We start from the raw sequence: 25,105 nt of genomic DNA, 5'->3' as shown, positions 1-25,105 counted from the left end.
CTTATTACTGAATAAAAGATCATGAAGACATTTGTCAGCTTTTTTCACCATGGAGAATAATGAAAAAAGTTAATGACAAAAGCAACAAGACTTTCGAATTTGAAAAAGTTGTTTCTGTACAAGGAAAGGGAGGAGAACGTCATTGATGAAATGGTTTGGCTGCCATGTAAAATTCAATAGTGAGGTGGAAATCTCTCAGATCCAGGATGTTGAGGCACGTTACGATGAGCAGAAAACATGGGCAATGGAAGGTTTTTTTATCACTCTAACCAGGAGCGCCAGCATTGACGCCTTCTAATAAACCACCAGCTCAGTTTCTGCAATGCTTATTTAAACTCAAGGGTGTACCAGATTTCTGTGAAGGAGGCTTGGGAAAACACATTATCCTGGCACCTGGAGCAGTAGCAAAAGATGACTGAAACAGCCTTTTCAAATGCCGTTTCAGCCACTTCAGGAATTAGCATACCGCATGACCAAAATTGCTGTGGACCCAAGGCCAGCTCCTGTGGTTGCCTGGACCAGGACCACAACCGTTAGGGTTGTCTGGAGAGCCTTTGGAAGGATGAAAAGGTTTTCCACTGGCGATGAACCAGTCGGCATCGTAAGGATTTGCTGGATCACGATAACCCTGAATCTTCCCATCATCCCAGATATTTCTGGAAGATTCATCTGTCGGTGCACTAATATGATCAATGTGAAACAACTATTTGCGAGGCATATTTCCATATTTCTAAGTTGCTACATTCCTATCCATGGAAAAAGCAACATCTGTTACCTTAAACCATGATGAAGTACGTTCTGCCTCTATTGACAAGCCCTGTATCACAGCACCATCACTAAGTAGTGTCAGACCAGAGCAGGTATGCCTCATTTTGTCATGTCAAGGTATCGTTAGGTTTCACTTTTGCTCCCAGAAAGCTGGAGACAACACTATGATGGTTTAAAAAAAGCATCAGATGAGACTTATCTTCACTAGACACTTACGATGCATGGGGTGGTATAGAAGGCCTATTCCATAAATCTGTTGAAAAGCTACAGCTTGTCTGAAGAGGGACTGGAGTTCAGAAAATTCCATTAAAGAGGATGTTCCCTCCTTACTCATCTGTTACAGAAATCACCTCCAGACCCCATGATAAATGGCACAGATCACCACCTTGGGTTGTACTTTTGCCAGGAGACCACAAAGGATGTTGGAAGGTGTTGTCTGTCAGGAGGACCTTGGTTCAGAAGCTGGTATTGGGTTTCAGGAATTATCCGGGAGTCTATGTTCCTTCAACCATAAGAGGAACACCCACAAAACTTAGGTAACTGGTAGTGTGACACAGCAGTGACACTTTTGCCACCTGTTTTCAATACGCTTATCGAAGACAGCCACCTTGGAGGGGCAGATCTGCGACTGTCGGAACAGCACCCCTGTGACAACCCTGAGCAGAAGGATGCAACCGCTGGGGAGCCTCTTTCTTCGAGAGAAATCACCTTTTGGATGCAAAAGCTCAACTGCGTAGTGGTATTTCCTAAGCCTGGGAGGCACCTCACATGAGCCTCTCGTTTTTATGCGCAGGGCTCAGCCAGGGCTGTGCCTCCCCCGGACCACGTCGGGATCCACGCTTTTAACATCCTCGCCAGCAGCCCGGCCAACTCTCAGGAGAGCTTGGTTTTGGGACAGCCACCCACACCGTCAGCAGGAATTACAGTAACTCCCTCCCCCCTTGCACACTGCACACACATTTTTCCGTACTGTTGATGGAAGACAAACCCTGCTAATCTCCCTCTGTGCAAATGGCATTGCACAGGGGCATTGATGTGCAACTGGTGCAGGTAAACAAGCACAAGCTCAGGCTCCTGCTTGCCGCAGGAATATGCTGGCCCTGGGAGACGCCCTGCCTGCCTTTGCTCTCTTTCCTGGGGGGAATTCACTAGCCACAATCTCCTGCTTGAAGTGGGGAACGCAGGAGCAAGAATATACCCCATCAGGGCTTTGCCAGCCACTATTAATGCAGGCCAAATTTATAGCAGTAAACCAGAGTAGACACATACTTTTCACTGCCACATGAATAGGGTAAGATGCCCGCAGCCCTTTATCAAGAGATGGAGAAGCAAATGAGATGCTCCTGGACATGCTCCACAGCAGGTTTCTTCCTCGAGGCTCACAGTCGTAGAGACCTCAGAGTACAGGGATGAAAACACCCGCTGCTGTGACATGCCTGGTGTATGCCAGCTGGCAGCATTTGATCGAAGCAGGTTTTTGCCTCCTAAGGCCGTACTTCTCCCCTCCACATACACACCAAACAAAATTGGCTTTCCTAAAAGCACTACAAAGTGTTTCTAGGCAGGATGCTTGGAGAGCTGTGACTGGGACCAAGGTCGAGCTGTGGCCAGGCTTTTGGGGTGGGCTTTCCCCACAAACCACGGCAAAAGGTCATCTCTTGAAGAGGTTTTCAAAGTGCAAGGCAGCCAGATGGGGTTGCAAGTTGTGAAAGACCAACACAAAGTTTCAGACATTCCTGGACCGTTTCAAAACGTGTTTCAACGAGCCCAGTCACATGGGGGTTTTTTGCAAGGCCTTTTATGATTGTATCTCTCAGTAGAAGACTCACTACTGCTTTAAAGAAAGAAAGAAAAACAAACAAAAAGATGCCATTTAACTCCAAATATCTGAAGAGACATTGCAGCGTTTATTTGAAGATAAAAACCACTGCTGCAAACTGCTCAGGTCTGATTTGGATTATAAAGGGAGTTTGCTTATATAAATGCAAGGGATGTTTTAAAATCTTCCAAAGAGTCCTTTCAGCAGTGTTACGCACAACAGAAATAAAGTGCCGGGTTCAGCCAGTGCTTTCACCAGCCCCCTCTGTGTGCGGGGAGGTTTTACGGGCAGGGGGTTGAGTTTGGGGAGCCCCATGGACCCTCCAACCAAGAGCAGAGCAACACACAGGGAAACAAAGTCCTGCCCTGAGCAGCTCAGAGGGATCCTCTGCCAAGGAGATACAAGAGTTGCAGTGACCTGTTTACCTGATGCAAACGTTGGTCTCCAAAACCCAGACTTCTTGCACATCCAAAAAAATGCCCAGTGTGTTGGAAGCAGACAGCTATTGTTAAAGGAAATAGAAGGTCCCTCACTTCTAATGTCCAGCTCTGCACCCCCACTTCTCCCATTCCCATGATCTGCCAGCTTGGTGAAGACTTGTTCAGTGCCATCCTGCTCACAAGGAGAATTCATTAAGTCATCTACACCAACCATGTGGCTGTTGTTCCTGAGAAACAATGAGGCTGCCCTCCCCAGAATTAAGAAAACAGCATTTTCAAAGCCAGGCTTTGGAAAGGAACCACATGATGTTGTCTGGGACAAAGGGCAACATTTGCTCAATATTACGCATGTTTGTTATAAAGTCACTTTTAAGATGGATGCCAGGACCTCCAGGAATTATGGAAAAACATTTTTCCACAATGGCATTTTCCTTTCCTATCCATTTTCAAAGCCCTAAGGCTGAAATTCATTCTTTCAGGGGCAACCCCCAAATAAAACAATCCTGCACCTTTCATGGAGGTCCTCTCACCACCAGTAGATGTTTGTGTCCTTGTTAATGTGAAGGATGACATGCCAACCTGCTGGGCTTCAACTTGCGATCCCCTGCCTGCACCCAAACTATCATCTAGGTGAAGGGCTTGTTTGCCTTCCCAACTTATCAGTTCATCGGCACCCATGTCACAGCACAGGCAAGGACCTTGTAATACTTCTGGTCTGTCACATTTTCTTACACAAGGAATGATGCAGCTTGGAGAAATCATACATTTGCCAACACACCAGCAAGAATCTTCAGAAATGTGTGAATGGGGCTTCGACAATAATCAAAGTGTAGTATTTAGCATAAGTGTACAACTTGCTGATCGGTACTGACTTCAGGTGCTGCTTTTTCCACAGAGTCAAGAAGGGGTTACAGACAGGGGGCTGGGACAACACTCTGAAGGTATGTTAATCCTTTGCAAGTTCATAGCAAGCTTTGAGTTGCCACCAGTAAGTCCCAGGCCAGGACAAAGGGAAAGGTCCTTGGTGTTCCCTGGGTGACCAGTCCTTGAGCTGACACCAGATGACCTGCACCCTCACGTTGCCACAAAAGGCCAGTTGGAAGACAGACTTGGGCTGTGCTATGGATTACCTTCCCCTCTATCCTGAAACGACCTTGTCTGCTGTTAAACCTTCTTGTCAAAACGCTCCACTTTGCTGATGGGTGAGAGATGAGACCCCAGCAAGTTGTGGTACACAAACACACGCTCTCAACCCTCCTCTGGTAATTCACCATAGAGCAGTGGCTATTGGAAAGGGAAGAGACACTCGGACATGGCATGCTATCTCCAGACTGTGACTAAGGATGCAGATAGCCCTGGCCTTCTTCAGTGAAGCACTACAACTTTCTTCCAATATTTTTTTTTAAACAGTTCGTAGCTGCCACTCAAAACCTCCGTGCAGAAGAAAAGGTGCATACATTCAGCTCTGGCTGTCTTGACCACCTAAGGCAGCCCATCTGAGTGCAAAACGTATAGCTCTGCTTCATGAAGAGCACTTCCAAAGCATCAGCATAACGCTCCCTTTCAGATCTGTGCAATTCCACCTGAGCCTAACAGGTCAAATTTGACATTCTGAACATCTGCTTCAGGCATCTATGTAACTCATGTTTTGTTTACACTCTTCTCATGGCATTAGTGCTAAAAGCAGAGAAGAAAGTTCGAGAGCCAGGATTTGCTCCTTGAGATTAGAAGATGGGTAAATAATATTAGTCAGGAAGACATTGGACATTTGGAGAGACTTCTGCACTGGAAAGAGATTATAACACCAGAGGAAGAGAGATTGTGGACTCTTCATCCTTGGAGGTTTCCAAGACTCAGCCAGACAAAACCACAGCAAACTGATCTAGTGCTGGCGATAATCCTGCTTAAATGGTTAGAGTAGAGACCACCAGAAGTTCCTTTGAATCAGCATTTCCATGATTTTGTTTGCAAATATAAGAAAGGTATTAAGGAGGCACAGAAAAGGTTATCTTTAAAGCAGTTAACAAAAAGAAGGAAGAATATTTGAAGCCTCATTACAGGCAAGGTCACTTCATTCCTTGGTATTTTACCTTATTTGAAATGGGGCTGCTGTATCATTTGAGAGGTTTTTCATTACATACGAAGTTGAACCATCTCTGAAATATTTTCTGCTGAAGTTAATATTAAGTAATTTTTGTTTCCTACTGTCCCATTTTCCAATACACCACGCTTCTGCACTGACAACTGGAAATTGCACAGCAGGATCTGAAGCATTTTGGCAATAGATCACAAAAACTCTTCAGGATGTAGGAGGAAACATGGGATTACAGAAGAAATGGGAACACATTAGCCAGTTAACATGATCAGAAAATGAACATTCAAAAAGTCATTTTCAGGTTTCAGGGTTAGCGTATTAACAGAGAAACAATTTGAGAACTTTAGGACTCTTGTTTCCTATTGCTAGAAAATCCCACCATGACACTGGCCTTTTCTTGTTCATACATTTATCTTGCCCGTGAGTTGCTTCTACCTTTAAACTGTGGAGCAAATTTCTGCAACAGTATACCAGAAGTAGAACAGGGTCTGCTCTGTCACACATGCACTGGTCTGTCCCAAGAGGGCCCCAACAGTTTCAACAGTCCCTCTGGAAGCCTCACCTACTCTTGGTTTCACACAGCACAGGTCAAATCTCATCTGCTCTCCCACCAGGTATAGCCCCACTTTTTATGTTTACAATTCTGCAAGGGTTCTACCTGCAGCAATACCAGAATCGAGATGCCGGTAAATAATGGACAGACAACTGTAGAAATAACATTTTTGGTTTAGTGTTTGCAATTTGTTTTACAGCTCGTAATGAAATACTGTTATTCTACAATCATACATTTCTAGCAAAATACATTTTTAAAAACACAAGGCACTTTAAGACTTCCTAAAACAAATGCTCATGATAAAAATTCAACAAGAGGGCTGGATGAGAACCCTTTCTATCCTTAATGTTCAGGTCAGTAAAAGATCAATCCTCTAGTCAGGCAGGCAAATGAAATAATTAATAGAAAGTTTTCCAAGACAGAGTTACTGCTGCATTTGTGTGCATTGTGAAGTAGTCTACTTGAAGCATCTTCAGCTGGGGAGGGACAGCATGGTGTGAATAAGATGCATTAAAATAGTTCTTTGAACTGAGTAACAAAGACACATTGCAGGGATTAAGTTTCATTACTTTCATTGGATTAAATTCCTTCCATTCATTATTGCCAACAAGAGTAAAGAACAAAAAGGAGCTGGTTCTCCCCTCCCTCCCCCCAGACTCCCATTATAATTCAACACAAGATTTCAAAGACTTAAAATGACCAGGACAGAAGCCCATGAAAAACTGCATCTGGCCACTTCAGAGTATGTTTAAATATTCATTACCGACTTCCTCAAGTCTCACCTCTTACTAAAGAAAGAGAAACATAAAAGGATTGGCAAATGTATAAGTTGCTTCAGTCGAGCTGATATTTTGCTTCTTTTTAACACGACCCCACTGTTCACACGAAGTACCTGCATTCAGAAAGGCGCCAGCAGCTCCCCTTGGCAGGGAGGCGAGGGGGCAGGGGATGAATGCAGGCAGGGTCCCGGCCCCGCAGGGAAGAGCCAACGAGCAACTTTGCTTCACACACTTGTGTCCCGGCTTAAGAACGGTTTCAAAACCCGGGTGTGCTGGGCTGCTGTAGCAACAAGGGGACTGATACCAAAACACTGACTGAAGACTCCACTTGGAGACACATCTGTCGGAACTGAAATCCACTATTTAAAACTGACACAAAGGGCTATAACGCTGGCAAAACCACTATCGACTTCTCGGGGCTCCTGACAAAGGAACAGTAGGAACTAGTCCCTACTATCCATCACTGTATTTTCAAGTTGTGTCTTACCCATTTTGTTGCCCAGTACATTTTCCAGTCTTTGGGGGCTAACAACTGCTGAAAAACTTGACCCCCGGGGGCTCAGTATGTCAGGCACTACAGTACAAACCTGCATACCTAGTCCTCTCAAAACCACCTCCAAGGAAAAAAAACCCCAAACAATCAACAAACCATTTGTTTTTTCTTACAAGTCCTTGATTGTTTTGAATTCTGACTTACTTGAATTGCACTTTAAAGTCCAGCAGCAAAAAGAAAATTTGATAGCTATATTTGGGAATATATAAAAATTTTAAAGAGACATTTTATCAAGTCTAAAAACGCATACAGATATTAACTGCATAAGCTGTCAAGTTTTGACGTGGCTACAGTGAAGAAGCTGTGAAAAAGATTAGCTTATTAGCCCTATTAGAATTGGGGCATAAAGGGGGCCTTCTTCAGTTAGGAAAGAGAATGCAGTTAAGGATGGAGATAAATTAGAACCAGTCACCTCTGGTCTCGGCCTGTCACACACAGAGGTGCCACTGTGCAAATAGGAACCATGGTGAAATCTAACCATGTGAAGTGAAAAAAAATCCATGACTTCAAGACAACTGTTGCTAAAGAGAAGAAAGGAAGGTGGTACCTCACAGCCCTGAGCTCAAAAGATCTGGAGATCTCAAGTTGTGTGACTCACTTCCATTGGCAGGAGAACCAAGCTCTTCATCACTCAGTTGCTCACTACTGTTATACCAGCAGCCAATTTAAAATTGTGGCTCTACAATCAGTTTACTGTCCTTCAGCACTGGTATGACAACGTCCACCTGGGACAGGAAGAAGCATCTGAAAGAGGAGATGAAGAACAAAACACAGGCCACTCGCTGACCCCAGTTTAACTAACAGCATGCAGTCGGTCTCTCTCAAAATCTGTAGGTGGCTCTTCCCAAGCAAACCTCACAGAATTTGCTAAAGTGACATCCAGTTGCTTTGCACATATACTCTATTGTGTCTTAAAAATACACTTTAAAAATATTTGGAAAGGCACAGAGCACAGGCAAATTAGTTCCTTGTGGATCTGTGAGTGTGGGGAATCTTCAGACTAAGTTGCAATGATTAATAATGGACAGGGTGCTATTTTACAACCAGATCATTTCTCTCAAATTCCAGTTCTCTCCAAAGGAAACTGGGGATATGAGCAGTGCTATCAAGGAAATGCAAGGCAAGAAGTTCAACCTGCACACCAAGACAGACGGGAATGTACAAAGTTTCACAAACCTGGTTCTTCAGGTCACATTAAAGGAAAAATTGTAGTCTAATAAAACCAAAAAATTTTAAAAAAATTTTAAAAAAATCACTAAAGCTAGTTACAAAGAGTGGAATTATCAAAGTGCTTTAATATATAAAGTGTCACATATAATTAAACAGGACCATTAACACAGAGCTGCCATAAGATATTCAAATAGGTACACGAGTTTTTGGAATGCAGGAGAGGAACATAGGTTTTTAGTTTCCCACATAGGGCCAAAGTGGGTTAAGAAAAGTTTTTCTTATTCATTTAGCTTAACACAATGTTTTTGCTTTGCTTGTGCACTTGAAGGCACAGTTGGATTCACTCTGAAACTGCATCAAAAGAACTGTCTGCCATAAAATACTAATAAAAGGGCAGGTCTCACTGAGCAAAACACACAACAGGCCCATAAAGCAGATTTATAGATACCTGTCAACTCATAATACTTATTTTTATAAGCTATTTCTTGATACTTAAAAATTCTGAACTATTTTCTGTGGCTTTCCTTTAAATATAGTTTAAGATAACTGAATGTGTTATTTGAACAATCCAACAGACTGCCAAAGGTACTATAACAAGAGCAAGTGCAAACAAATAAATAAGCAAGAGGTTTCAAAACCACCTTGTGTAAGATGCTCGGCCAACGCACCCTTATCCTCCCTACCAGCTTTTCCTCTCATGCTATGAATAAGAAAAAAAAAAATTCTCCATGGCACTTCTCTCAGTACTTCTGCTTCATTACGGTGCTGCCTACCTGCAGATGACCTTAAAGAGAGAAAGTAACTCTGTACCAAGCACAGCAGAGCTACCTGCAGCAGGGAGACAAACTTGTTTAGAAACAGTAAACATCAGTCAAGACCTTTCCTGCAACAGATATAAAGGTAGATTTGCTCCAGTAAGCTGAAACTCAAAAACATGATACAGAGCATCGCATCTGGTCCCTTGCACAGGAACATATGGCCACAAGTCTGAAGTAATACCAAGTCTCAGAAGAATAACTTGTCTGTTTTCTGAAAGCACCATAAAGACAACAACGCTCCGAGTGTAATGGGAAGAGGCAGACAGAGGAAAAACAATGAATACAGTTAGGAGGAAACACTACAAGCAGCTTGGTATAATAAGGGAGAAAAAATGTGGCTCAGTTCTATGATGGCTGTAACACCTGTAATGGCACAGAGACTCTACGCCTCCAGGCAGAGTAACCAGAGTTTGGAAAAAATCTACTCCTGAAAAAAAACCAAACAAAAAACAACTCCCATTTTTAGTGGATGGGTGTAAAATCTGTAACTGAAATCAAAGACAGCAAAGAATCAAAACACTACATAAAACATTGGGGTCCACACATACTCATATGGCATCGTTAGCCTGTTTCTGGTTTACCACAGTGTAAAAAGATCTGGTCAGCCTCCTTTGCTATGCAGCACGACTGAAGTCCAGCAAAGTGTCATATATTAAAATTCTTCTCAATCTGCCAGTGAGAACTGGGAATTTTTACAAGGGCATGTAGTGATAGGACAAGGGGTAATGGCTTTAAACTGAAAGAGGGCAGATTTACATTAGATATGAGGAAGAAATTCTTCCCCATGAGGGTGGTGAGGCACAGGAACAGGCTGCCCAGAGTAGTTGTGGATGCCCCATCCCTGGAAGTGTTCAAGACCAGGTTGCACGGGGCTTTGAGCCACCTGGTCTAGTGGAAGGTGTCCCTGCCCAAGGCTGGGAGGGCTGGAACTAGATAATCTTTAAGGTCTCTTCCAAACCAAACCATTCTATGATTCTGTGAACAAATCCCCCTCCCCAGCCTGTACGAGGGAGGGGGGCATCTCCCAGACAGCAGATGTTTCTAACAACCCCAGGCACCCTACAGGCAGTACGCCACTGCATTAGTTCTCCTAAGTAGCACTGCACCAAGCAAGTCTAGGCTTGCTAAGATGTTCTGCTCCTTACATAGACTTGAGGACAATTTCTCGTGAGCCCTTCAGGCCAGAGGCTCATGCTTTGCTGTTCCATTATTGCCTTTCAAACACGTTTGCCTTCCAGTCTTCTCCTCTTGCTCCTCGTTACCCCAGAAGGACTTTCTGCATCCTGCGTGCAGCGACACTGGCTTCATCCTCAGAGTCAGACTCGCTCTGGGAAGTTGAGCTCTGGGAGGCAGAGCTGCAGGGAGAAGAGCACTCTGGGGAGCACAGGTAGTGCATCAGCGGGAGACGATACTTCCCACAGAAGTCAACAAACTTGATTTGTCTGACGCAGCTGTCAAAGTAGACACCTGTAAGGGCAGAGGGGACAGTAACAACATATGAAACCCTGTGTGGAGAAATCTGTAAGCTCTGCAAGGTTGTTGTGTCTGGTGCAGATGCCTCAAATTAGGATTTAATTGATACAGCACCAGACACAGAAGGTCAAGGGACACTGGAGGAAGAGAAAGGACCATGACACCTATGGAAATGCGACATTTCTTTGCAAAACCAAAAAATAATCCTGTAAAAATGTATTTGGTTAGGTGATTCAGAACAGCACACTCCACATGAAATGACACAGGGCAGCTACTTCCAAAGAATCTGGCAATTTCTTGTAAGCATTAGGGCGAAATCTCAGACTGAGAATTTGCAGACTTCTTAAATATCAAATTAATTCATCCACTCTATTTTCAAACTTGTAAAACCTCTTCTACCAGCTAGCAAAAAATGCGTTCACAGACCTTCACAGCTCTAGGTTTCTTCTGCTTGAGTGAAGTCACCATGCTGAGTTTGGATGCTACTTTCCATGGCAACAGTGTTGCTGTAACATACAATTACCTTCTCTTCCTGTCACAGCAAGTGATTTTAGACACTGACATTTTCACAAGTTTCCAGTGGTGTTTTAAGTCCTAGCTAGTCTGGAGTAAGCTTTCCTCCTGCAGTGCTAGAGCAACACTGCAGTACTGTGCTAGTTCCTAAGGAAAAGCGAAAAAAAGAGCAAAACCAATCCACTGTTATGCAAACTGTGCAAAACTCTAAAAAAGGAAACTTTTTTCCCTTCCAACACAAGTTCCAGCCCTTCCCTCTTTGCTTATGGAACATGCTTTGATATTGTCCTGTAAGGAGATAACAGCCTGCATTATGACTGCAGGGTAGATACTAATTAATGATTTTTTTTTTTTCCTTAATCTTCTGAAGGCTAAATGATCAGATAATTTACTCTGGATAAAGATTATGCATTAAGCCCAAGCATTCCAGGCTTTTCTACGAAGTCCTCTCCTTCCAGGAAAACAAGTAGTCCCAAGCAAGAGCTAAATAAGTTGCTCTCGATAAGGGCCAAACACCACAGCCTCCCTCCTCTTTTCCATCCAGAAATGAAGCTTGCTGTTCAGCAAGAGTGCTTGCAAAAGTTCTCCTTGCCCATTACTTAGTCTGAGCTACTTCAGGGTAGACGGATTGGAGACTTCAGACCAGAAAAGGATAGCTGAGGGCTGGGATGAGCTGCAAAGACTCCAACAGAAACACTGTATTGCATTCCCATGCAAATACAGTAAACCAGCACTACAACTTTGAACATCACTCCTAAGCAAACACGGTTCCTTGAGGACAAGTTTGCAGGAGGCAATAAAACACAGCTAGGATTTGGATGCAACACGACATCTAACCTGACTGAGCTACTGAAGTCATGGCAAGTCAGAGGGAAAGAAAATCCATCGGGTAAAAGCAGGAAGCAGAGCAGTGAAGGTGAACATACCCCCGCATTTAGGATTGGGACAATTGCTGGCCAAACTCAGATACCGGACAAGATTCTCTGGGAGATCACTGGGAGCGTAGGGAACGTTGCGAGTTTTAATTGTGCGTCCAGCCAGTTCCTGAAGGCTTGGGGGATTGTAGGTCAGGTCACGGACAAACCGAACCACCAGTGGGTTCCCACGCAAGCTCAGCTCTTCCAGGTGAACCAGGTTAAGGATCTCTCGAGGAAGGTAAGTCAGCAGGTTATTGTGCAGGCTAAGGGAACGCAGGGAGTGCAGCCTGAGGATGGAGATGGAAACCCAGTCAAGATGTGCAAGCAAAATCATTCCACGACTGCATTACACAGAGACCTGATTACTCTCCCCTCTCCCACCAATTTCTTTTTCTTTGGCTTTTCTTCCCTTTAAAGCATAAATTAACGCTAAAAGAGCTGCTCTTACTCCAACACACACAAGGCTCTAGAAAACTTGGCTCATCTCTGGAATGCCTGTTGAACAACCACAGCCTTAAATATGATGCTGTCCCTCTCAGTATTCCTTCCACATACACCCCAAAAAAAGGTAGCCCTGAACAAAAGTATAAAAACTGGAGTGCTTTCAGAAGAAATAATGTTTCCTCATACCCCATGCACGCATCATGAATGATTCCATGCAATACTGTGAATAAGTCACCTGCTCTCACTCATGCATTAAGCGTAATTGCTGGTAAGCAGCCAGCCCTGGAAAACCCCACGTTTTCAATGCTTGTGGCTGCACCACCTTGTGCTGTGATAATACCAGATCTCAAAAGCTAGGCATGGTCAGGCCAGGCTAGCATCAGCACAGGTGACAAGCAGTTTTTTGGCTTTTGGAGGAGGCGTTCTCCTCTCACAGGAAGCACAAAGCAATGCTCCAGCACAGCATCCAGGGATGCTCTCCAACCAGGACAAGTTACAAGACAACTGGGCATTGTACATCAAGAAAAATCCCACTACCTCTGTCAAATTCCAACTCAGAAAACTCCGTGCTGCCATTCAATTGCTTTCGGGTTTATGGCTACACGCTGAATTCTTCACCTATCTTTGGCTACCTGTATGGTTTTTGCGGTGTCCTATTACACCCATTATGAAACAGATGAAGCAGTAATTTATCCTCCAGAGCTGTGCTGTAGGATTTAATGAACACCAAAACATTCTCAGATCCTAGAGTAAGAAATACCAAGGGAACACAGGGGATGGTACAACACAAAAGCACACACAAAAAGGCTTTGGGTGAAAGACAAAACAGACCAAGCTTTCATCACTAAGAACGTGGCAGCATGGCAGTTCATCTTTTCCAGGTTGCCCAGGTACTTCTCATGGCTGTACAAATCTATTAATTCAATATTGAAGTGTATACTTGGTGACACTTTTTATTCCATAACCCTTTGATTGAGATTTCCATATTATATATTCATGGTCTTCCTACAGTGCACCAAGTTAAGGATCTTCTTGTTCAAGTCCAGTCACATCAACAAACTGAAGGACAAATAGGTCCTCCCAGGTACTTTTATCCACACACACAGAAGAAAAAGTTCAAAGAGCTCATTAGAGCTGGTGGTTGATGGCAGTAAATACTCACTGTGCCAGCTGAGGTGGAATGCTCTGGATCTTGTTGTCACACAGCACTAGATAGTTTAGAAAAGGCAGGTTTGCTAATTCAGGTGGAATTGAAGTAATGAAATTCCCTCCAAGGTACAGAAACTCTAAACTGAAAAAGAGAAGATAAAATACTGCATTATTTCATTAAGGTCATCTTCAGTTTCATTTAAACACTAGGTCTTCTCATCTCCTGCATTTCTTAAAGAAAACTTACAGATGACAATGTAGGAGATAATTTGCTGAGGGAAGAAAAAAAAGCTGAGCTGCACATCAAAATTACAACAGAGCTGCTGTTTCACAACAGATAATGTTGAAATTTACCTCCAGCCTCCTGCAGTCACCATTACATCTACAGGTAGGCACCAGACAACTATGTATTCCTACACCAACCCCACACGCAAAGCTCCTGCTCGTATTTCCACGGAAGAGCAGCCCTCGCATGCAGGGTCTGCAGCGCTGACGCAGCTTTTGCTGCTGCCAGTGGGAGCTCTCAAGTTTCAATAGGTGCAAAGCAAGAGAGCAGCGGCTCTCCCTGAAAATCTTGGCCCTGCACAAGCACTAGTCACTCTTTACAGTATCATTTGACTCCATGGTGACTAACTGCAACCCTTCAGCAGAAGCCAGAGACACCCAGTCCTGCTTTGATACAATTCAGACACCGACAAACAGCACAGAGTGCATCTAAGTCACACAAGCACCCGCATGCAATTTCTCAGACAGATTGATTTCAGCATAATGGAGTCATGGAGCCCAAAGCTACCAAAAACATTAGCTGGGCTTAAGCGCAGTTTGGGCCTAAATAAAATAATAATAATAAAGTGGATAATAATAACATCAGTGGATGTCATGCAAAAACTCAGTGGATGGGAGGGAGGAAGAAAGAGAGGCACCACATCCCTTCTGCCAGGTGGAGTGGCCAGTATTTGCTGTGCATCTCTGCCCTTCTAGGGAGAAAAACTGGCAAGCACTTTTCTTTGACATAATAGCTTCAGGTCTGCATTTCACAGAGTCAAATATTTTTTCTCCCCTGTTCTCAGACGTTGTCTGGAAGAGGAGCAAAGGCAGGTTCAGTTTGGGTACTTCTGGCTGGGAAGAGACACCATTGCTAATCACAGTCCAGACAACACTTCTCCCCATGCCTGAAAAAGGTGGATCCCACACTCGTGTCTGCAGGTGCTGGTTCAAGATCTCCGGTACATACTCGGGTTAGCTGCCTAACTATAGGGTACATGGGCCGCCTCTGATACACCAAGCATTCCCCGCAGGTCAGGGAAAGAGAAGTCATCCAGGTTCTGTCAGCCTCTCTTCAAGGACAGCCTATAACCTCCTTGGAATAGGAGACACCTTCATCTCACCCCCACAACTGAGAAAGGTTATGGATGGTTTGGGTGCAAACTGGAACACAGGAGGTTCCACTTAAATATGAGAAGAAACTTCTTCTCAGTGAGGGTGACAGAGCCTGGAACAGGCTGCCCAGGGGGGTTGTGGAGTCTCCTTCTCTGGAGACATTCAAAACCCGCCTGGACACCTTCCTGTGTAACCTCATCTGGGTGTTCCTGCTCCAACGGGGAGATTGGACTAGATGATCTTTCGAGGTCCCTTCCAATCCCTAACGTTCTGTGATATAACTGGCAAAGAAACACTGGACCAAACCACCCAAGGGACATACATGGTGGTCAACCCAGAGAAGGCCTGAACCCTGCAACTGTGTCGCAGCATGTGTGGAGTGCCAGAGAAGCTCCTCCCCAAGGCTTCCCTGGGATGGAGCAGAAGAACAGTAGAAAAAGAGACTATTTCATTCAATTCTTCCAAGAAACTTGAACCCTAAAGATCCAATGACAGCATCTGTTCGGGCTACGGAAGTCCACCTGCCCATCAGCAAAGAACAGAACAACAAAACCACAGAAACACTTGAGGAGATGCTCATGGACCTTAACTCCCCCTGGATTCGCTTACCTTTTTGGTGTACATCAGAGGAAAGCTAGATACCCAAGATTTGAAACAGTGGGCACTAAATTGAGCCATTTCTAAGCCTCAGATTTAAACTGAATTTGACTGTATAAAAGGAAGTAACTATACTTGCTTCAGCTGAGAGATAAATCGGAATAGCACATTAGGAGGTTATTCTGAACATGCAAGAAAGTGCACAGAAAAATCCCACCACTAAAACCCCACGTTTCAAAAACAGCCTCTTTTCCACAGACAACGTGCAGGTGAGGAGTGGGGGTAGGAGGAAAGTTGCTGGGCAGACACCATGTCAAGGGGAGACTAATTTTAATTAAATTTTGATCCCTTAACAAAGCTCAGAGTTTTAACCAAAATTCCTCCCTCAACCTCCATTGTTTCCCAAGGTGGATTTAGGCTGCTTGGCTCTCATTAGGAACTTAACTGCTGACCATAAAATTCCTAGGCATATTTTAACTCCATGACATTGCTGGAGCAAACGCAGAGAAGTGGTGGGCAAGGGAATTCTAGTAATGTGGATTTCATTGTTTAAACAAGGTTTAGATGGGTACAAGTCTCCACTTCCTAGGAAAAATGAATAATGAACTCTTCGTTCTTTGTGTTTAAAGACAATTATGCCCATAAAGCCACACTTAAAAACACATGCTACTAGGGAAGGGGAAGAGGGGTGCAAAATATGTAGTCAATAATGTTTCTGAAATTAATTTCAAGGTGCAAAATGTATAAGTTTCAAGATCAACTTATCACACAGCCTAAATCTGTGTAATGAGAATGCTCAGTTATACTAGCTAGTAGATAAAGACCCACCATCAGACTACAAACTGTCACTAACCAAAAATCCGCTAAATAAGATAATTCCTTCAGTGGGAACAAAGGGTTTCTTAAAAATTGTTTTCTTTTTACCTGTCTTCTGAACCTCAGAGGTCTGCAGACTAACTGGACCCAGTCTAGTACAGCAAATTCAGAATTTCTAACATCAACTTAATATATGAATTGGATAGTAACTTTACTAAAAAGAGCACATGGAATAAGTTTTGAAACTATAAAGAAACTTATTTTAAATACAGCAAAGATATTCTTGTAGCTTCCACTGAAATCCTGCTCAGTGGGAAAAAGAAATCCACAACTCCCATTGCCCAAATAAATTTGGTACAAAGAAGGATCTAGCCTAGTCTTGGCTGAGCAAGATGGAAGGATTAGTAACAGTGATTTCTGCATCAAATTAAAGCATCGAGAATCGTTTGAGCAAAGCTAATCACGACACAGGCAAGGACTTTCAAGAGACATAAGCCTCCTGCAGTGAGTGCTGACCACACCACGGGCACCACAGTTTGTTCCCAGCTTATCTACTCCTGGCCCAATTTTCACGTTGTACTAAGCCCATACCTAGAGGCCAAGGCCACGCTAGAACTCCAGCTGAACTACTCGGGGGGGCAGTTTTCTGCTCAGCAATACAAGTGAGAGCACTGCTGAGCTCTGCTCTCCTCATAAAAGAGGCCCTTTATCCAGGCAATCCACAACATCTATCATAGCTTTTCGCAGGAGGACCCTGAACAGAAATGGGACTGAGCTTAGTGAATACTTCTAACTAACCTTTCACACTAAGGCCTGTTTTTTCTGACAATCATTAATCTGCACAGTCATTTGGACCAGCCAGCTAAGGTCTCATGCATCACTGTGTACACAGAGGGAGGGCTGGAATTTTTCTGGACTTTCAAAAGTCAGTCCAGGAACTTACAAAAGCCAGAGAGTAACCAGCCTCAAATGAACGCAAGCTCAGTTACTATTTTTAAAGCTAGAAGAAACTATGTACTTCCAACCTGCCACACAGGATCTGGCTGAGCAAGTTTCCAAAGGGGACGAACACTAACAGAATCCATCTCAACAAAACCAGAAAAATCCATTTGACAGAGTAACTAGTGGGGACTGACTCTTTCCCTCCTGCCTTTCAGCAATGTTTACAAATATATTAATAAAAGGCCAGAGTCCCTTTCAGTCTCACACCCAGGCTCACACAGCACAGCCAGTACTAATTGCTGCCAAGCAGTAGCAGGCACACCAAGCCCATTGCATGTCGCTCCTCTCTAGCAGGGGGTTTCATACCACTGGGCTGTAAGGTGGCTGTGTAAATCCTTTTACATACGGGAAGGGAGTGGGGAAACACTCAAACAACTATGAATCGATTCAGGGGGTGGCAGCAAAGTTTAACATGCCAAGTGACTGCATGTTCTTGCTTGCGTATGTCATTGAGGTTTCCAAGTCATCATATAGCACAGAACAATCAAAAAGCCCCAAAACACTCAGCAGGAAGAGCCCACTCTGAGCACTAGAAGTATCTTTGATATCCTACCAATTACCATGACACATTCATAGTCATGTTTCAAGGGGAGAATGTATTCTGGCAGAGAAGATACTCAAATTTTCAATCCACCCTGTTTCCCCACAGATGCTTCTTTGGATAAGATTTAACAGCTGACATCAAACAGATGCATGTAAATAGGTAATCTAAAACAGACACAATGAGCCTGAAATAGCTCCAGGTCTTTTTAAGATAAACTTTTCAGCAAGAAATTTCCAGGGCAGTTTTGAGGCTCATGGAAGCAAGGAATTTAAAAGCAGCCCACAATATGCTCCTGTTAACCCTGTTCTACAATTTGCTAATTCCTGAGAGAACTGAGTTGCCTTTGCTGACATGCAAATTTAAGATCAAACGGTCGCCTGAAAACTATTTGCAAAACGTTTGAAGAGGGGAAGAAAAAGGGAGGCAGCAAGCAGATTTCCTAATGCTGTATCTTTATCAAAGCTTCACTTGCCATTTTTCCCACACTGTAACAGCCACTCTTAAGCGTATGCTTGTCTAACATGCTTAATACTACCCACGAATAAAAGCAAATACTCAAATACTTTCATTGCATCTAAGCCTTCACAGAAAACTTGGATGAATCCAGTCAGGCATTTGAGGCCTTTGATCCCACCAGCCCTCGCACAACTGCGCTTTCTTAGAGGAATTCCAGCAAAAAGGAGCGGAGCAGGCATGGCAGACGCCTGGGAAGAGTCTGCCTCTTTTCCAAGCTCTTTCCGCCTGCTCCTGGTGCTGTACTTAGCGTCAGAGCATGAACTACAAGAGTAAGACTAAACTCAAAACGGACTTTAGGAGGTTCAACGTATCAATTGCATTTCACTAAGCTCTAGAGAACTTTTCCCTTTACACTTTCCCCAAGCACGCACACTGATGAAGGCAATCCAGGCACCAATAAGCCAAAAGCTGCAGTTGGACAGTGAAGATCAGAGTGGCACTTTACCAGACTCGTCAAACAAATTTTGCCCAGAATGGGCACAAGTAGATGACCGTATTTCTAGCTCACCAGCTGTAATACACACTGTCCCTTAGTGCAGCCCTGGCTGGATCAGCAGAGAGGATCCACACAACCAACACAGTGGTGGGATGTATACTCAGGTCACAGTTCAGGAGCTGCTGGGGAATGCGAATCAAGTCAGAGAAAGAGCGACTGACCATAACATCTCACGTTGAAAACACAGCAAGGTCAATCTTGAATAAGAACTACAGAAAAGATGACATTTATGTCCACCTGCGCTAAGCTCATCTTTTATCTAGCAATGAACAGGAAAGCAACACAAGGAAGGCTGCTCTCATCCTTCTGGTGCATTTTCTACTCTAAATTCACAGCAACAGCCAATGCTGCAATTCAGGTCTTGCACTGACAGTGCTAGCTGACAGTAACTGGGGGTGGTGGGCATACAGAAGGGGCTGGCACAGCCTCAATGTGGTTAAAAATAGCCCTCAGCAGGGTTCATACTTACCTTTCTCAGAAACCTAAGAGGCTGTTGCAGGTCACCATGGACACTCACAGTGGAATTAGGTGGAAAGAGCATTGCATTTTCCTAATGGAAAACATGAAGCAAAGGCTATTCATCCTTGGTGCTGGCATGCTATGATCAGCATCAATCTGCTGTCATCACCAGAGCAATCATGATCATCCACTTATGAAGCCATGTGAAGAAGCTTCAAGCATCAGGGCATCTCTAGGTGGTCCTTCTACAATGGCCTAGGAGGTAACTGATAACCAGGTGAAAGGTACTCACTTTCAGTGCAGGATCTTGCATTGCACACAAAGATTTGTGTGGGCAAGGATAGGGCAAATGGATGAACCTGGAAGGAGTAAAACAAGACAGCAGTAGCAATGGTTGTGATTCTTATTGCTGTTCATTAACTTGCCAAATCACTAGAGCATGCTAGGGAAAAGTTTTGCACAAAATGCCTGAGCCCAGCTTGCTGCGAAGTTGTGGATTTAGTATCTTCATGTGAAGATAGCACACATAGCACACATCTCTTATTCCAGGGCCTTTGCATCTGTAGTTGCCAGCACGTTCCTCCTCCTTTCGCAGATCAGACCCATCAGGTTTCTATTCTTTTAACTTCACCCTGTAGACTCCTTACCTGCTGTATTCCTGGCCTTCACTAAAACTGATACGCTACCCCTCCAAAAACTACAACAGGAAACTATAGGGTGCAGAGGAAAGATGTGAGGCTTAGTTATCCAGCTCTCTCTTTTTTTTTTTTTTTTTTTTTAAATCTCAGAGGTCAGACATTTCCTGGAAACATAAGAAGTATTTCTAGATCTCTGCAACTCTGCTCTATAATCAGTGACTGAAACAAATGGGAAGCTGCCAGGGTCACGGGATGAAGACAACTGCTGGCCTCAGGAACTCTAGTACCAGCAGGAGGAACATGTCCAGTCAAAGTGCTGCCTGCATTCCTCTGTGGTCTCAGAGACCACAAGACATGAGAAAAATGTATTTAATGAGATGTTACATATGGAAAGAAGCTCAAAGTCTTGGCTTGCCAGCAGTAGTGAGATGGACACTTGCAGCTTGGGCTGGGAGGCTAACAGAAGCCCCAAGACCTATGCCAGGTCCCACCTCCCAGCCCAGAGCTCAGAATTGATGTCTCTGTGTTGCCCAGCCACAACAGCTGGCTCTGCACTGCCCTTGCTCAGGCTCATTTTACCCACTGCAACACAACACACGGTCATGTTGCAGATACCCCTCTTGTTGGCATGCGGGAGGAGGGTCTGGCAGCAGTTTCTCTCCAGTACATATTCACTATCTTTTTGGCAAGGGTGTCAGGTCACTGGTTATCTGGCTCCCAACGAGTAGATTCAAGATTCCCTCTGAAGGAATATTACATTATAAAGTATTGTCTTCTCCCAGCTCTGGCAAGCAAGTGTGCTGCTCCCTCTTGTTACTTCGGCAGTCCCATATACAGAAGGGTCACTGATGGCACAGTGGTAAAGAAGTTGACAATCCTGGTGGAATACAGATTTGCTATCTTGAGCTAAATTTCAACTATATTACGGTGACACATCAGCAGAAGTTCAGTGAGTCAGCAGTGCTTACGCAGGCAGCAGACACAAGCTGGGTCTAGTCTAGTTTTTCTACCTGACACATCACTTTGTAACGATAACAGACAATTCAATAGCCTTGTCTGCATTTGCCCTCTCAGAATTGTCATGCTAGGGTTCGAGCATGACTAGCCCAAGAAAAGCTGCAGGACAGGACAAACAGGAGCCCTGCTTCAGGTCAGGCCAGAAAACAAAGCAGAGTAGCCATGCAGCAGCAGTGTGACAACAGCACAGCATCGAGTGCAGCACACAACCCATCTGGGCACCATGTGCAGTGTGGCATAGTCTGGTACCTTCCCAGGGTCAGCAGCATAACAAAAAGCAGGGCTGAGGTTTGTTTTCTTGGGGCAAAAAAAAAAAAAGGAAAAAAAAGAAAAGACAGAGAGAAACCATAACCACAGATGAGAGCATGTAAGCACCAGCAGGGAGCCTCTGCCTCAGAGGTGGGTGCGACAATCAGATCCCAACCACATCCTGGATGCTAACCAGGCATGCATGCTATGGAGGCAACAGGGATCATGTCCCACGCACAACTGCCCTCCTCCATTGGCCTCCTCTTCCATGAAGCTGGTGCCACTGTCCTCATTTCCTTCATTATCCCTGAAGCAACTGCTCCTGAACAGAGAGAAAGTTGAGGTTCATCCTCCTCCTGACAGCCCCAACCCAGAATGCATCCGAACTCTGCCAAGAAGGGCCTGGGCATTCTCTAGCACTCAAAAAGCCTCATGGCATCTCTCAAACTTGGCTTAACCCAGAATTGCTCCAGATCCTCAAGAGGTGCATGCTGTGCCACCTGGGCAAGGGCTGCATACCCAATTGTATTATACTGCAGCAGACAAAACCATTTCCCGCCAGCGCTCAAGCAGTTCTGGTACCTCCAACCTAGGACCATGGGTGACAGCACCCCACATACAACATCCTCTGCTTCCACTGGATGCAGCTCTGCTGAGCCATCGGGGCAATTCCAGCCACTCAAGGTCAAGGTTGCAGAAATCTGTGTAAGAGAGGCTGCCTCTGGCAAGTCTCTTGGCAAAGAGCTGTGGTGAAAAAGTTCAGACCCAAAGTCTTAGCACTGAGCCACACAGAGCCCAGACTGAGGCTTAAGAAACCAGCAGAGCACACTGAAGTGTCCACGTGTCACATGTAAGTCAGAACACAGCCTCTGCCTTGCCCAGGAGGACGGAAGGCTTCAGAAATAGCTACCCCAGGTCAACGCGGGCAGTCCATGCCCAGTCCCACCTAGGATCTGTTCCCACCCCCAATAATGTTACCAATTGCTGTGATTCAGCCAGTTTCCACGTCATCGGCCTGTGGTGGTTTGATCTAGCCCCAGAGACAGATGTACCACTGCAGCTGAGCACAGCCTGGGGCTCTACACTTCAGAAGATTTGTCAGCTGATCTGTCAGATCTACATGAGCCGGATGGGTGAAGAGAAATACAACCAAAAAACCAACCATGCCAGCAAGCACTCCATGAGATAAGAGCTGTATCAGCGGAAAGGTCCTATTGTTTGCATAAGCCACAAACAGACCTTTTTTCTTCTGTGCAGTCCATTGTGCAGCCGTGAGCTGCATAAGACCTGGAGTTTTATTTTGTTCTCGCCTAGAGATCTGTATTAAAGCAAAGCCACAGAGCACCTTCAACACTCACTCATACCAACCACACTGTCATTAGGAGAGCTTTCTGGCACCAAGGCAGCCCAAGGACTAGGAAATCCTGAAAGAGTCACCCACTTAGTGAGTGCAAAAGGCCCATCGTCTGCCTGAGGAGCGGCTTTGAGTTTTGGTAACTCTTCTCCTGGGAAGGGGAAGTGACACGTTAGCAGCAGCGGTGCTTATAGACATCTGAGGCTGGACAAAACTCACTCCCCGAGGAGGAGCGAGACACGAGGCGTGCTGCCGGCAGCACCCTGCTTCGCAGCGGGAAAATCCGGTTGGGTTTGCCTGGCAGCCGCCGGGGCTTTTCTCACCGTTCCCCCCAAGGGCAAAGGCCCGGCCCCGGAGGCGCGGGGGGCCCGTCCCGCCCGGTGCCCTGCCCTGCCCTCACCTGCGGAGCTCCTGGATCTCGGGCGGGATGCTGTGGAGGCGGTTGCCGCCGAGGCTGAGGCTCTGCAGCCCGTGGAGCTCCAGCAGGGCGGGCGGCACCTCGGCGAAGCGGTTCCCGCTGAGGTTGAGGACGCGGAGGGAGCGGCCGAGCGGGGCCTGCCCCAGCCCCTTGGGCAGCGAGCCGGGCCCGCCCAGCCGGTTGTTCTTGGCCAGCAGAGTGTGGAGCTGCGGCAGGGCCAGCAGCTCCGCGCCCAGCTCCGCCAGCCCCGTCCCGCTCACGTCCAGCACCTCCAGCGCCGGGAACCACTGCGACAGCCCGGCGGGCAGCGGGCCCGACAGCCGCCGCGGCGACAGCACCAGCCGCCGCGCGTCCGCGCTGCGCAGCGCCGCCAGCTCCGCCGCCAGCTCCGCCTCCGCTGCTGTTGCCGCTGCCTGCTCCTCGTCCTCCTCGTCCTCCTCCGCCGCCGGGCCGCGCCGCGGTGGCTCCGGCTCCAGCTCCGGGGCCGCGCCACCCGCCGCCGCCGCCATCCCCTTCGCACCGACCGACGTGCCCTTGCGTCACCCCGGGGGCTCCCACGCCTCGCCCCGCCTCCCCCCCCGGCCCCGGAATCTGAATAACCCCCACCGGCCCCCGTGGCCCCACGGCCCCATGCTCGATCCCGGGCGCACGGCCCGCAGAGGAGAGAGCGGCCCCCTCAGCCGGAGAGGGGAGAACGTTTTTATCCAGGTTGCGGGGTGCCCGCGGACTGGCGGCGGGGAGAGGGCGAGCCCGGCCGCGGCCCCAGAACGAGCATAGAGAGGAGGCGCGGAGGCGGGGCGGTGTGGGACAGCGGCTCTGGGAGGGAGCTGCCGTTACTGCTCCGTGGGGCCGTTACTCACCCACCCGGGTTACCGTTACAGCCCCGGGTTACCGTTACGGCGCGCTGCCGGCGGGCCTGGCCAGCCGGGCTGCTGGGGACCCGCTGGGTGTCCGGGGAGGGCCTGGCAGCCGCAGAATCTCAGAATATTCGGGATTGGAAGGAACCTCAAAAGATCACCTAGTCCAATCCCCCTGCTGGAGCAGGAACACCCAGATGAGGTTACACAGGAAGGCGTCCAGGCGGGTTTTGAATGTCTCCAGAGAAAGAGACTCCACAACCCCCCTGGGCAGCCTGTTCCAGGCTCTGTCACCCTCACTGAGAAGAAGTTTCTTCTCAAATTTAAGTGGAACCTCCTGTGCAATGGCACCTGCTCCCTTCACAGACTTTTACACCAGGCTCACAGAAGTCAGGTGACTGTAAACCTCCGAGTCCCTCTAACTGAAAAATTAAATAATAACCTTCATCTTGCCCTTTTCACTCATCCTTGGGCCCTGGAGAAAAGGTGCTCTCTGTGGCACCTCTGCCTCAAGGCCTCTGTTGTGGCTGCTGGTGGCAGAGCCTGGCCTGTGGTGTCACTGGCATTGCTGTCCAACTGGTGTTTGGTTCACGGTTTCTCTGCTTTGGTCTTTGCAGACTTGCTGCTGGTGGAGCATCAAACCAGAGGTGCCTCTCCAGAAGTGACCTTGGTGTATCTCCTTGCCTGGATGTGAAAAGACAGCTTGAATCCTGAGCTGGGGCATTGGCAGGAGTTAATGCGTAACAGGTGAGTCTTTCAGGTGAAGAGGCCTGATACACGTTACAGATTGACACGGAGCTGACCCGGGTTGTACCATCTACAAACTGGCAGCTTGAGATTTGTGATTTCAATTCATCGCCCTTTGGACACAGGTTAACAGCAGTGTAATCAGTAATCACCCGTTGGAAGAAGCAGCAGCCGTATATGATGACAATAAGAAGATTCACAGCCCAAGAGAACTTTTGCCCTGACAAAGTCCAGGCTTAAGAACAGACTTGTTTCTTTGGGATGCATTGAACAAAGAAAAAAAAAGGGAACAACAATGTCCTACCTGCTTAAAACACTTCTTATACACAAAAGTGTCTCATAATCTTAGAGTGGAAGAAGCATAAACAAACCATGGTTGGCTTGTACCAGGCAAGAGTTTAAAAACAATGTGTGAAGCAGCAAAGGTGCTGAGTTTGAAGGTGTCCAGAGTACTGTGGACAAAACTCATGGTCCACTTGTCTGTCCTTTGGTGCTCCAATGAACTCTGGATTTTACCACTAGAA

General features: G+C 46.2%; 1 protein-coding gene across 1 annotated transcript; it reads right to left on the bottom strand.

The window, feature by feature from the left end:
- Positions 1-5,860: 5,860 nt before the first annotated feature.
- LRRC58 (leucine rich repeat containing 58) lies at positions 5,861-23,500 on the bottom strand. The gene is made up of 4 exons (XM_065626695.1): positions 22,960-23,500; positions 13,505-13,633; positions 11,908-12,185; positions 5,861-10,462 (listed from the first exon to the last, which is right to left on the bottom strand). The coding sequence occupies exons 1-4, from the start codon at positions 23,484-23,486 to the stop codon at positions 10,254-10,256; spliced, it is 1,143 nt and encodes a 380-aa protein (XP_065482767.1). The 5' UTR covers positions 23,487-23,500; the 3' UTR covers positions 5,861-10,253.
- Positions 23,501-25,105: the final 1,605 nt, after the last annotated feature.

Source organism: Caloenas nicobarica, chromosome 1 (assembly GCF_036013445.1).
Source record: "Caloenas nicobarica isolate bCalNic1 chromosome 1, bCalNic1.hap1, whole genome shotgun sequence".
Classification (NCBI taxonomy): domain Eukaryota; kingdom Metazoa; phylum Chordata; class Aves; order Columbiformes; family Columbidae; genus Caloenas; species Caloenas nicobarica.
This window is presented reverse-complemented; position numbering and strand designations above follow the sequence as displayed.